This window comes from Triturus cristatus, chromosome 7 (assembly GCF_964204655.1).
Source record: "Triturus cristatus chromosome 7, aTriCri1.1, whole genome shotgun sequence".
NCBI classification, from domain to species: Eukaryota; Metazoa; Chordata; class Amphibia; order Caudata; family Salamandridae; genus Triturus; species Triturus cristatus.
In genome coordinates, this window is record NC_140590.1 from 1,457,235,991 (window position 1) to 1,457,249,918 (window position 13,928).

The following is a 13,928-nucleotide window of genomic DNA, read 5'->3' on the forward strand; positions in this document are numbered from 1 at the left end:
AGCTTCAGAGGGAAGAACAGCCAAGTTGTAACTCTTAAAGACCCACTTCTTCATACAGTTCTCATCTGGTCCAATAATCTTTGTCTTTTCAAGCCCAAATGTCATGATTCATCTTCACTACTCACTGATATATTTGTTAGATGGCTGAGTACTGCATTTGCTCAGTTGCCAAGCATTAAGCCTTAGTGACCATCCCTTAGAAAACTAGATATTTGCAGAGTTCCCTTTGTGGATTGGACCTGGGACTCCTTGTAGGAACTGTTTATAGTGGATCACTCAATTAGTTGTTTATCTAACATTACAAGGGCATGTGTGACGTGCACAGATTGGCCACTTGTTGTTTTTTATTTAGTAGACGGAGCAATAAATGATGGTTGTTTGAATCACTACTGAAGTGTATTCTTAAACAGGATGTATTACTGTTGTGTTGTCATTCATTGTTAATTATGCTCATCATTCACTCAGACTTTCCACCCATATTATCCCCTAAGTATACCCTACTTACTCACTCATGAGAATCTGTAACCACCATTTAAGGAACACTCATCCACTTAGTCACATCCTAGAGTGAGGATACTTATTCTGAACTCTAGAGCCAACCTATTCTCAGCCTGTGATGTCAATTTATTCCAACCCTTTCAGGCGGTATCACCCCAGACAGAACAATAAGTAATTGTCAGGACTTAAATGAGGGCCAACTACCTGCCCAATGCATGTTTTAGAAAGTGCCTACATGTCATATGTTATTCTGTTTCACTGCACTTTAATCCACTGCAAAAAAAAGCTGTAATGCTAAAGATGACAGATCGCAGAAAATGCAAACATTTTAAGCAACTTGCAAGCTGAAAGAAGCCATTACTTCAAGTGATTTTAACACCATCCTTATCACAACCCTTAGTCATTTAGTCTGCAGGGCGTTACTCTTTTGACATAAAGTAAGAAGAGGCTGTCCGCAACAATGAATTCCTTTGACTATTCAAGAGTGAATCCTACTACTACCAGCCATGGAGATAAATCATTATCACAAGGTAGAGATATACTTGAAATAAGGCATTTGCAATGAGTAGATTCAGAGGGGGACACAGCAAACCAGGAGTCACTAAAGTAAAAAAGTAAGTATGACCTAAATACAGATAGCCGCAGCAGTTCTTGTTTTTGTGTCTCCTACGTATCGAGGACTGCTGCTGCCAAAACACTTCAGCATAACTGACTACCCGATGGTCAGGGTCTGGAAAGAGGCTGAAACCCGGCCAAGAAAAACCTGTATATGGAAAGCCTTCGAGCACTAGCTGGAAAGTCTCAACCAGTAAGACTTAATGCCTCTGACTATGTTAGGCTTCAGGAAAGGCCCGAGTAAGGCAGCAATCAATGGAAATATGATTAAAGAAAATCATTAAGATCTGGCAACAACCAAACATAGTCTGAGTGGAGGTCTTTACGTGAGACAAACACTTGTTCAATGGTGTCATCTTTGAGGCATTTTTTACCCAGCATGTTTTACCAACCTACCTGCAAAAAAGGATCATTGTGGAGTGCTCCATCACACTCAGAGAAATACCAGTGGTGTGGATCCAGTGGTGAATCACTTACTAAATTTACTGCTTGATTGCATGGTGTACACCTCGATTAGAAAAATGACAATTTCAGTCCCAATTAAAGAATAAGACAGTAGACTGATTAAAACACAACATCGCTCATCTGTTATAATACTGGGTCATCCAAAGTGTTAGAGCGATAGCACGCTTCTTGGGGGCAACTGAGATCCTTCAAACAAAAAGACTGACGATGATGGTAGCTGTGGATTGACAGCTTGATCTATGGGCTATCTCAAACAGCAGACATACATCTTGGGAGGTGGTGTAGGTGCTGGGTTAGCAAACTAATCTACCGACAATGTGGCTAAAATGATCTTCTGAGGAAATTGTGCAGGACACATACTCCATACGAAAACACCAACTGAAACCTCACCAGTCCTCTGCCTTGAACTCTCTCTTTAAAGATTTGCCCAAAACAGAACTAACTTTCTGAGCATGGCATTCCACCTTGGGCCTTCATTATATCTTATTTAAGTAACCACTTCTGTTTACCCATTTGTGAATCCACCCTTTCGCCATATTTTTCCAAAAAATGTATTATTTTCTAATTTTATTGCACTGTATTCATTCTTATATGATAACTCTTTTACGTCTTGATTCTGTGTTTTATAATTCGAAAAGGCCACAAGTGATTATACAATATACCCTTCAATTTTACATGCTCGTGGTTTATATGGAGTGGTGTGGCTCACTGGTTAGAGGCAGCAGACCCGGAAGCAGAGGATGGCCCAGGAGCAGGGTTCAATTCCTGACACAGCAGGGTCGTGGACCAGGGCCAGCGGACTCGATAATTCTCGCCTCGGTGCCTACTCTAACCAGGGATCACACTTGGCAACTATGGGCATTAGCTTGCCTCATCTCCACAACAGCCCCCCACATTCGCTGGGGATGCCTGGTTTCACCTTGGAGATACCCAGGAGGGAGCATTTCACAGGGATAGCCAGGACGGGTTCCCCAGCGGTCTACAGCGCCAGGACGCCTCAGGGCAGTAGTGCGCTTTACAAGACACATACATTTACAAGACACATACATTTATATTTCTCAAACTCAAACCATCTATTTTACCCTAAAATGGAGTACTTTCAACAAAAACCTTAAGGTCTATGAAACCTCAGAACTTGAAGGAATTTGTCTGATATCCAGGATAAATAACTTTAGAACTGGAGACAACCTCCAGTCTGCACATCAGTTAAACAGTTGAGAAGACATCTTTCTTCTAGAGGCTACACTTTTTAGTCATTACAGAAGAAGAAGAAGGAACCTATTCGGGTATTTCCTTGCACATTTTTCCTGGTCCTCCTCCTGAATTGTTGGAGGTGTCAGACAACAGCCTCAGAAATCTCATCTGAGCCATTTGGGGCATGTGTCAACATTCTCTTTATTTGGCCTCTCTCACAAAATTAAGAAGCTCTAAGCAAATATGAGCATTCCTTTATACTTCCTTGGAACTGGTGCCTTTGTACAAATTCTTCCTACTAGGGCTCATTTGAAAGGAGGGGAAAGAGGGGAGAAAGGAGGTGTGCTATCTATTTTGAATCAGAGTCTATGCCCAGGGCCTCTTTTGGTTCTCCTTGATTCCCATCCTGTTCCTCTATTCATTGTCATCAGCTGGTACTGCTCACGCCACATGAAGAAGAGGTGGTAAACACTGGGGCATGTTTCACTGGGGCACGTTTGTGAAAGTAAGATAGAGGTTGCAGTGGTGAAAGCACGCTGAGTGTCTCGAGCCAGAATTAACCCAGCATTAGTAACAGATTACAACATAAATTTGCCACTATCTGAAAGCAGAAATTGGAAACATTTGTTGATATGTTTTTTACTGTAAAAGAGGTTGCTCCTGGTACTTTAATAAGAATTGATGTACCTTTCTCCAGTTTACATTACTGCCATGGAAATTATAGCTCTATTCTGCTCTAGTGTTGTTAAACGGTGTGGGTCAGATAACCCAATACCTCTGCAGATTCGTTAAACCTCAAATTACTGTTTTAGCTTTTTGATTTAAAGAACAAAACAAAGGTGTCTCCATATTTTCATTTATTTCCAAGCATTCACATAAAAATACCAGCTCTGTTGGTGAAATATCAGCCTTGTGGAAACAGTAACGAAACATCATAAACAAGCTTTGGCAAAGCCAATATGTCTGGTGGGAAAAAGAGGGTAATTAATGAGGGACAGGTGGATTAGGTAATGGTATACTTGTTTTAAGTACTATGAAATGGCCAGCGCTGGCCCGTGGAGCAGAGTGTGCAGTAAGGCGGTGTGGGGGAGAAGAAACAGTGACAGGATGGGGAGAAGAAAAAATAGTGATATGACGCAGCCAGAGCAGACTGCATCACAGCACTTTTTTCTGATGAAATAGTACTTGAATCGCAGCGCAAGCAGCTGATGGCAAGTGGAGGGACACTAATCAAATTTAATTAATCTGCGCTGGTGCGTGCACTATGGAAAGAAAAGGAAGTGACACATTGCAAGTGCTGCCCAATTAGGAGGCAGCAAAGAAGAGCGACAGTGATGCCCAGACTGGCAAGCAATGGGCGGGGTTCAAGCCCGCTACTGAACACAAGAATCTTGCATACGAGGGCACATGTGCTAGCGCATGCTCATGCAAGCAAGACCTAAATAGGGTTTCTATAAAGAGTAAGGTAGTATCTTATATTAGGGAGCTAATCTTCAACCATATGTAGGCCGCGACTGGCACAGACGTACTGTGACTGAAGCGGGTGTAAGGCTGGATAGAGAGTACATTAGTTTGAATATCTACAATTTCCATAATTCCTTGTGAGTGAAATTACCATTGATAATTAAATGAAATCCAATATTTGTAAAGCGTACTATTACCTGAGGGTGTCAAGGTGCTGGGGGCCGTCGGGAAGAATAGGCAATCTATTGCCAAGAGTCCCCTCCGGCACTGGGGATCAAACCGTGAGCCCCGTGGTCCGGAGTCAGGCACCCTGGCCACTGCACCACACCTCTTCCCCATTCCACAGTGAAAAAAGTAGAAAGAGTCTTTGAATTTGAGAATATGAAAAAAATTATATGGACCTGTATATTCTTATAACAGGATTGTACAGTAAGTATGATACAGCCCAGTAGAGTGATTTGCTTTTCTTTTGTATCTTCAGGTGTTCACCTTTGTTCAGAACCTGACAGGTTGTGAAGACCAAGCCAGGCTCTTCAAGGATGAGGTGAGTGGAATTCAATGAGTTTAAGGGCACTCCAGAAGCACTTTAGTCATATGTACGTCTCTGAAGCTCAGAGTGTTCCGAGCCTGTTAGCTCAAGGAACTCAGGGGCGTAGCACAGGCCCCGTGGTGCCTGGGGCCCAAACTTCAAGGGGCCCCCTCGGCACTGCACTCTGGCTGGAGAGCTCCTGATTGAGCCCGGAGGGGGCCCCTCTATGTGCCGTGCAGGGAGGCCCCCTCACTTTTCGTTACGCCAGTGAAGGAACTCACTCATAACCTGCAGCAGCCCCTAATTCCACCTTTGTGGTCCGACACAGTTCCTCCCGTAGGTCTGCATGAGTGCAGTAGGTGCCATGTTGAGCATAGCATTATTGGATAACCAAGGCTTGGTCCTGGAATGGTATGTAATGAGCTTCAGCTTTGGCTTAGCAGTACAGTATACAAACAAATATACAGTGCAAGCACCCCACCAATATAAACAAAGGGGCATATTAACAAGGGCTTTATCTCTGCTTTTTTGGCTTTAAAAGCCAAAGAAGCGGAGATAATAATATCGCCCTATCAACAACAGGGTGCTAGCATGCAAAATCGCATGTTAGCACCCTTTTTCACTACGCTTCCCTTTGCATCTCTAATGAGATGCAAAGTGGGCGTTCCAGAGCAAAATAATAGGAGAAATGTCGCTAAGCGACATTTCTCAAATTATCAATCTTCACGCTAACCCTGTTAGAGACAAAAAAAGCAGCGCTAACCACAGTTAACGCTGCTTTTTTACGTCTGCTAATTTTCAGATTTAGCCATGTAATCCAATGGGAGGTGGATTACATGGCTAAGTCCGCCATGGGCTATCAACAAGGATATCCCTATCCTAGTAGTTTTATCGCTGCATTACCAGCGATAACCTCCCAAAATGCCGCTATCGCTGGATTTTTTATCGCCTAGGCGGTTAGCGTTGTTAATATCGCGATAACCAGGCGATATTATCCAGTGATAGCGGGCGTTAAAAAAATTAACGCTAAGCGCCCTTAGCGTTAATTTTCCCTGTTCCTTGTTAATATGCCCCAAAGTTGTTATGTTACATTATGTGCAACAATTGCTTGGTTCAAGAACATAATAATATTCTGTTTGCTTTTGATAAATACTATATTTTCTTAAAGAAGAGATTTTGCTTGGGAGTTCCTAGGAGCATGTTCACTCTGAATGTGGCCTGTTCTCAAGCAGAGCCACTTCCAGAATGCAAGACGTAAACAAATAGGAAATGTCAAACCTAGGGGCATATTTACAAGCCCCTAGCACCACCGAAGCTTTACTTTTTTTCACGCTCCAGTGGCGATGTGTGCTGGCCCATATTTACAAGGCCACGCAAAGACACTTTGCGTGGCTTTACACAGCCTTGTAAATATTACCTTTTTTCACACAGTACTCTGCGTCAAAGGGTCATGTTATGGGTGTTGCTGTGGGTGTTTCCAGGCAAAACCCATGGCTTTTTAATACTGTCCCAGATTTACAAGGATTCATAAATCTGAGGCAGCATCAAAAACTAACACCTTTCCAGGGGAGGCGTTAAAATGGTGCAACGAGGAAAAATACTTTTATATCTCCTTGTTTATTGCTCTTTCTATGTGTGCTGCGTAATGCAGCACACACAGAAGGAGCAACATGCAATTAATTATTGTTTTGGGCAGGATGGAGTACCTTCCACCACAAACACAATCATCCCTGCAGCACAGGCACCCTTGCACCATAGTGCAAGGATGCCTGCGTTGGCGCATGGCTGCTCTTTGTTCGCCGGTGCAGGGGAGAGCACTTGTATATACGGCGCATCCCTGTGTTTTTGAAATGACGCAGCTCAACGCAACAAAATTGTTTGCGGCGCTGCGCCATTTCATTGTAACTATGCCCCAGTAGTTGTCAGACTCTGCTACCTCCAAAACCAATAGCCTTGAGAATTCCCCTCGGCCTACATACATACAACGCGAAACACATATTGGATGAAACATGTAACCCATAAAAAACCAGAGTATGCCTAAAGACTCCAGAATGTTGTTCTGTGCCCTACAGCCAATCTATATACATTACATAAAAATTGTGCTTGTGCGTGTGGGCTGCTTATATTGTATATTTGTTTTTATGTGCATTCTACAGAAAGAGCACTTACCGGCAAACTAGCGGATACAGAGCCATGATATTGATGATATAGGTCATTTCTAAGCTGCTGACTGTCCCCAAGGCGTCTCCAAAATTCCCTTGAACCACCCAATGTAACTGAGGCCGCCAGAAAAGCCACTGATCATTAGATTAGGTCTGCAGATGGAAGCTTATATCATACAATTTGGGATTCTTGTATCCTACAGCAATAATGGGTCGCCATTCATAGGATGCCGCCCAGCTTAGTGAGTAGAACAATGAATCCCGACCCCAGGATGGTCATTCGCTGCCATATGGACAATTTAGGAATGGGGCGACCAAACATCTAGATCATTGGTGGTGATGGGATTCCTTGCTGCAAGAGAGATATTGCTTGGCATTGGCGTTCGGAGAAAGCCCCCTCACTAGCGGAGAGGACACGTGGGATGGACTGTTGTGCCACTGCAGAGGAGGTCGTCTATAAATCCAGTGGGTGTCCATGAAACATGGGAAAATATGGGCAGCTTGGCTACAATTTTCTGAAGACTAATGGTGTAAGATATGTCAATGTTGTGTCTATTATTTGCTATATTCCTCTTATTTTAACTGTTATAAACACACTGCCAGTCATTTCAGTAAGAGACCATTGCATCCACAGTGGCCATGACCCCCACCTGCTCTGACCATGACATGCATTGACACTGAAATACGGTATGTTATGTTACATAGTATGAGTTACATCGCGAGTCAGTAGAGTGCGATTTTTACATCGGAAGTTATTACATTGTAGGTACGTTTTCCAGGTTAGGAGACTTAAGATTGTAATAGCAATTTAAATCTAATTTAATTAATTAAGTGTAGTGTATGCCTTTAAGGTGGTGTTGTTCTCTTTCGCCTTCATTTCATTAAGTCAAATTGATTTAGTCATAAGTAATCAAATATAAACCTTAATAAATAATAGATAAGCCATTTTAATAACTGGATAAAAAAAATTATATTTGATTAATTATTAAGTAAAATGAATTGAGTTTATGTACATAATGAATAATAAGTATGGGCTGTAAATAATGAATAATAAGTATGGGCTGATATTTTACATTTTATTTCAATATACAAAAAAGTAGTATTTTTTAGAGTTCAGAGATAGGTAGTGAATAGGGGTAGTAAACAGATTTCAGACTCAGGGATGTGTAGTGTACAGGGGTTGTAAATTGTTTTCAGGGTTTAGGGATGGGTAGTATATAGTGTTAGTAAGACGTATTAGGACTCAAGTATGGATAGTTTATAGGGGTATTAAGGTGTTTTAGGGCTGCGGAATGAGTAGTCCATATGGGTTGGAAAGGGTTTTTACTGCTCAATAGTGGATATAGTTTTAAGGGTAGTAAGGAGATTTGAGGGCTCAGGCATGGGTAGGATATAGGGGTAGTAAGGAGTTTTTAGGGCTGAAGTATTTGTAGTTAATAGGGGTAGTGAAGATTTTCGGGGGCTCAGAGATGGTTAGTATGAAGTTTTTGTGATCAGAGATGGGTAGTGTATAGGGGTAGTAATGTGCATTTTAAGGGCTCATAAATTTAAATTTAAATTAAATTATAACTTTGTTAAAATCATATATTAATATTAGAATATATTTTCAAAAAGTAAATATCATTAAATAAAAATAATGTAATTTTAATTAATTATAATTAATGGGATATTACATATATAAATACATATATATTTTAAATACATATAGACAGATATATATATATATATATATATATATATATATATATATATATATATATATATATATATATATATATATATATATATATATATATATATATATATATATATATATATATATATATATATTGTAAACAGTCTTGCCATCTCACTGTAGTAAAGTACTCCTGGTGTAAAGTACCACCAAGTAATGACTGTCGATGTAAACGAACGAGTTGTAACAACTCTACAAGGCTACTCATACTACGTTTAGCGCTTGTCACTGGGCGCTTTCATTCCTCCAAAATATCCTCGCTATACTCGTACATTTGAGTATTTTAAAAACTCCCTGTTTTATTAAATTTGTGTTGGTATTTGTGTTAGCTTTTCCCCGGTTTTTAGCTCATCACCGCATACCTGCATTATAAAAATTCTCAGAATCACCGCGGCTTCAGCGGATCTCCCTCAGCGCGGTGTACCGGCAATCTCACGCCATTTTGGGGGTAGGAAGGGACGCTTTGTGGGCACCATTTTGTTTTGCCCTCTAGTTGTCCGGCTGACGCGCTAGACCTCTATATTAACCCACTATGCATACGCGCGGTGTTTGCGCGCAGCGGGTGCGCCGTAATCGCGCCAGAGTCACGCCAGAGTCCAGCCCGTCTGTGCCCGTCCGCGCTAAGGACGGGCTAGGAACTGGGCATGGTAAGAAGTCACTAGGAGAGAGTGGTGACAGAGATGATAGCTTTAAGTATCTCTACCATGAGCTAATTGCCCTCAGAACCCCACGGCTATCATGTCATTTCTCTTGTCCTCCGGAGGCTCTTCCTGATGCCCCCTTTTGCTGCTGTTCTCTTAGAAACTGTATGCCGTCGATAGAGTGTGTTTCTAGTGTTCTCCCCCCTACAGACTCTGCCTCCCCCGCTATTCCTGCGAGTGAAACCAGCTTTCTCATTAACTCTAGATCGTTGGTGAAGAATAACATCGCCTTTAGTGAGTTTGTGGCTGTAAGAAAGCCTTCCTGGGTTTTCATTACAGAAACCTGGGCCTCTGACTCCTCTGGGCCTAACCTGGTGGAAGCTATTCCGGAGGGCCATGCGTTAGTCAGGTCGGACCGAGTGGGACGTAGGGGAGGAGGTCTGGGGATCCTCTATAAGAATTCCCATAACTGTCGTATTTCTATTCTATCCGCCCCCTCAGATACCCTTCAGGCCTTACACTTTTTGATAATTTCCCCTTTTGCTGCTCCTTTGCAGGCATACTGATCTATAGACCGCCGGGACCGAGAGTGGATTTTAGCCATTCTCTGTTTAATCTCCTAGAGCCCTATTTTGGCTGCGCCCAACTTACCGTTCTGGGAGACTTCAATTTCCATCTGGAAAACCTAGATTCCAGGGAATCGCTTCCCCTTTTGGAGTCATTGGCCGCTTGTGTTTTTCAGCAATTGGTTACCAGCGCTACCCACCGGGAAGGTCACATCCTGGATGGGGTGTTCTCTAATGATTCGAGGCTGACGACAGATGTGCCTATACCGTTGGTTTGGTCGGATCATTTAGCGGTCCCTTTGAAGCTTCAGGCCTCTCCTGCATATACTAAGTTGAGGGGTCCCAGCAAGAGAGAACCTAAGCGCAACTATGAGAGTATTTCCAATGACACCCTGGCTCCTTTAATTTCTAATTTAGCAACTGCCACAGCAAAGGATGTCAGTACAGCGGCCCTTGAACTGACTGTCTCTATCACCTCGGCGGTGGATTTGCTGGCTCCTGTTTCTTTTCGTTACTCTGCTAGGAAGAGACCTTCGGCCCCCTGGTTCTCAGAGTCTCTGAGAGCTCTAAGACAAGGCTGTAGGAAGCAGGAAAGGCTGTGGAGGGCGAGCTGGGACTATCAGGAGAGGGAAAAACATAAACTTCTCCTTAAGGGATATAAAGTGGAGGTTATTAAAGAAAAGCAGGAGTACTTTTCTAAGCTGACTACCGCTCTTATCTCCCCCAGAGAACTCTTTAAAATTGCAGATTCTCTGTGCTCCTTGCAAGTGCCCGACCCTATCCCCAGCTCCCAGGGTCTCTGCGATAAGATCGCCCAATTTTCCCATTCTAAAATAGCCGATATCTACTCTGCCCTGGAAGTGCAAAGGGCTGCGCTGTCTCCCCTCCCTTCGGTCATACCTGGTGTGGGTGGTGGAACGGTGGCCCCTTCTGTGAATCTGTCCAACTTTCCACTGCTCTCCCTTCAACAGCTAGACCTGCTTCTAACCAAGATCAGGTCAGGGTCCCCTTTGGACCCCTGCCCTCTTAAAGTTTTTAAGGAATGTCGGGAAACTCTCCTGCCCCCGCTCCTGAGTATCATGAACCGGGCATTACAGGAGGGCACTTTTCCCTCTTCGTGGAAAAGTGCTGTGGTTAAGCCTCTCCTAAAGAAGCCAACTTTAGACCCTGAAATCCTTAAAAATTTTGGGCCGATTTCACTGCTTCCTGCTCCTGCAAAGATGCTCGAAATTCATCTGAATGAGCATCTGACGGCATTTTTGGACATCTCGGGCTGTCTCGATCACTCCCAGCATGGCTTTCGGAAACATCATAGTACGGAGTCGGCCCTAACGGTAGTGCTCAATAACATCCGCAAGGAGGTTGACCAGGGCCATACCGCTCTTCTGGTCTTGTTGGACTTGACAGCCGCCTTCGATACCCTATCTCCCTTGGTTTTAATATCTCGTCTTAGGGAGATAGGGGTGGAAGGTTTGGCCTTGAGCCTCCTGGCTTCCTTCCTTGACCAGAGGGAACAGAGGGTCAAATTGGGTGAATACCTATCTCCATCCCTTCCTGTCCAATGTGGGGTCCCTCAGAGGTCGGCCTTAAGTCCTACCCTTTTTAACATATATGTGGCCCCACTTGCCAAGCTAATAAGATCTTATGGGATGGAGGTGGTATCATATGCTGACGACACCCAGATTATGGTGTCCCTTTCCCACTCGGGCAGTACCTGCGCTCTCAGCTTTCGGAACTGCATGGAGGCAGTCTCTCAGTGGATGATTTACAATTCTCTAAAGCTGAACGGGGAAAAATCAGAGGTTCTTATTTTTGGTGGAAACAGGGACATCTGGTCCTCTGAGTGGTGGCCCCCCTCTTTGGGAGTGTGCCCTGTACCCACGGACTTGGCTCGTAATCTGGGAGTTCTGATCGATCACGCTCTCTCCATGTCTCAGCAGGTTAATAAGATTGTTGCTACTTGTTGGGGTATTATCAGAATCCTTAGGAAAATTAGACATTATCTGGCTCCGCATGCTCGCAAACAGATTGTTGTTGCATTGGTCGCCTCACGGCTTGATTACTGCAATGCTCTCTATGCTGGCGTAAATAAGGGCCTTGTGTCACACTTGCAAACAGCCCAGAATGCGGCAGCCAAATTTGTGCTTAATGCTCCTAGGATTTCTTCGTCTACTGCTGCCAGGAAGAGTCTGCATTGGCTCCCAATCCAAGACAGGATCGTTTTTAAGATCCTTTGCATGACTTACGGGGCTTTATCTGGCGTGGGGGCTGAGGGGGTGAAGGACTTGTTGGTGCCGTATGTCCCGGTCAGAAACCTTAGCTCTCTGAGAAAGAATCTGTTGTCAGTTCCCCGTTTCCGATGAGTTAAATGGGGAGGGAGGGCCTTCTCGTCTTTAGCCCCAAAACTGTGGAATACTTGCCCCACTGAAATTAAAACTCAATATACTGTCCCTACGTTTAGGAAGGCATTAAAGACGTGGCTTTTTGCCAAGGATTACCCGTAGTTTTGGTTCCTGGTCTGTTTGATCTTTTTGTGTTAGGCGCCTTGATGCCTTTGGGCTTAGTTGCGCATTATAAGTTTTCTTTCATTCATTCAACTGACATTCCCCAAGTACTAGAGATGGAGTAACTACATGAAGTCTTCCAGGTTGAGGCGATGTCCATGTAAGCTTAGTGTTCTGCCACTGCAATCATCTCACACTTCATTGTTTATCTTTTGGGTCATGTATTGGGTAATCTGCAGACAGCAAATATTATAAATAAACTCTTGCTCAAGTGTTTCTGTGACATTAATGTCCACAACAGAAGGATGAATGTAGCACGAAGTGGCTACAAGACAAGGCACTTAAAAAGATAAAACAGGAAGCGAATGAATACATAATGAAGGCATCTTTGGTCATGATTTACATGTTCTCTTTTCTTTCTAGATGATTGATGGTGAAGCATTCCTTTTGCTGACACAGACTGACATTGTCAAGATCCTGAGTGTGAAGTTGGGTCCTGCTTTGAAGATCTACAACTCCATCCTCATGTTTAAAAATGCTGATGACACCTTAAAGTGACAACGCCAGAAACACAAACCTATGTGGAGTCATTTTGACAATAATAGGTTCCGTCATGCAGGGAAGAGGCTAGCTACTGTTGTTGTTAAAAAAGAAACACACCTGATCAAGCGCTCTGTTTCTCTGTCTTTGGTGCTACATTTTCCACCCCATGTCCCATGTTTTCACGCAGCTATGGTGCTCTCCTTCAGAATGATTGGTCTTTTAGCAGCAGGTGGATCAGTGACTCCATTAATTTGGTTGACGATGAAAGGGGATTCAGATCATCTTTGTGTTGTGTTCATTCTCCCAGAGTCCCCTGCCCCCTCTATTGCTGTAATGTGACTTGGTGCAAGCAGGCTGTACCCTGGGACAGTGATTTGATCAACAGAACACAACCACTTTTGCAGAACCAATGGGTGGCTCCAAGAACCCACCATACCATGCATAAAGACTATTTTGCCGGGGTATAAATGCTGACGTGTTTGAAAGGGACCAGTGTGTATTGTTTTGTTCTTTTTGTCAAACTGCCAGCCATGGCCGGAACTATTTTTTAAAGCTGATTTCATGGATACTGATGTCTAGTGTGATTTAATGTGATCACCTACAGTGACTGAGCCAGTGTCTTTTTGTGCACTTGGGTTGTTGCAACTCAATATGAAAATGAGATTTGCTTTTGTGCTGACCTGCAAGCATTTTGGTTTTAGATCTCTTTATATCGTCATCATTTTTTACTACTGCTATTACAGTTGTGTGTCCTGGGCAGGAAATGACACGCCACTCCACATTTTGTTACCCTGTAAAACAGTCCTTTCATTTTCCATTGCTGTGCATCATACCTCAATACACTCTGGTGCAAGCATAGTGTAGTGATGCTCTTTTATGCAGATCAGTTCTTCGACAGTCGCAAAAGGAGATACTTGTGGCCTCATTATGAGGTGGCTGGGCTTTGCTTCAGAGATACAGAGGGTTGATTTTAAATTACCAGCCGCTATCTCCACATCAAAGTTCGGCCATT

The 13,928-nt window shown here is 43.3% G+C and overlaps 1 protein-coding gene across 4 annotated transcripts in view; it reads left to right on the top strand.

Moving 5' to 3' along the window:
* L3MBTL1 (L3MBTL histone methyl-lysine binding protein 1) overlaps positions 1 to 13,478 on the top strand; it is a 501,211-nt gene extending 487,733 nt beyond the window's left edge. For all 4 annotated transcript variants that reach the window (XM_085619211.1, XM_085619212.1, XM_085619213.1 and 1 more), the window contains 2 exons: positions 4,718 to 4,780; positions 12,797 to 13,478. In XM_085619211.1, the coding sequence (XP_085475337.1) occupies positions 4,718 to 4,780; positions 12,797 to 12,931 (198 nt within the window). In that variant the 3' untranslated portion in view covers positions 12,932 to 13,478. The remainder of the gene's footprint in view (positions 1 to 4,717; positions 4,781 to 12,796) is intronic.
* The last annotated feature ends 450 nt before the right edge of the window (positions 13,479 to 13,928 follow it).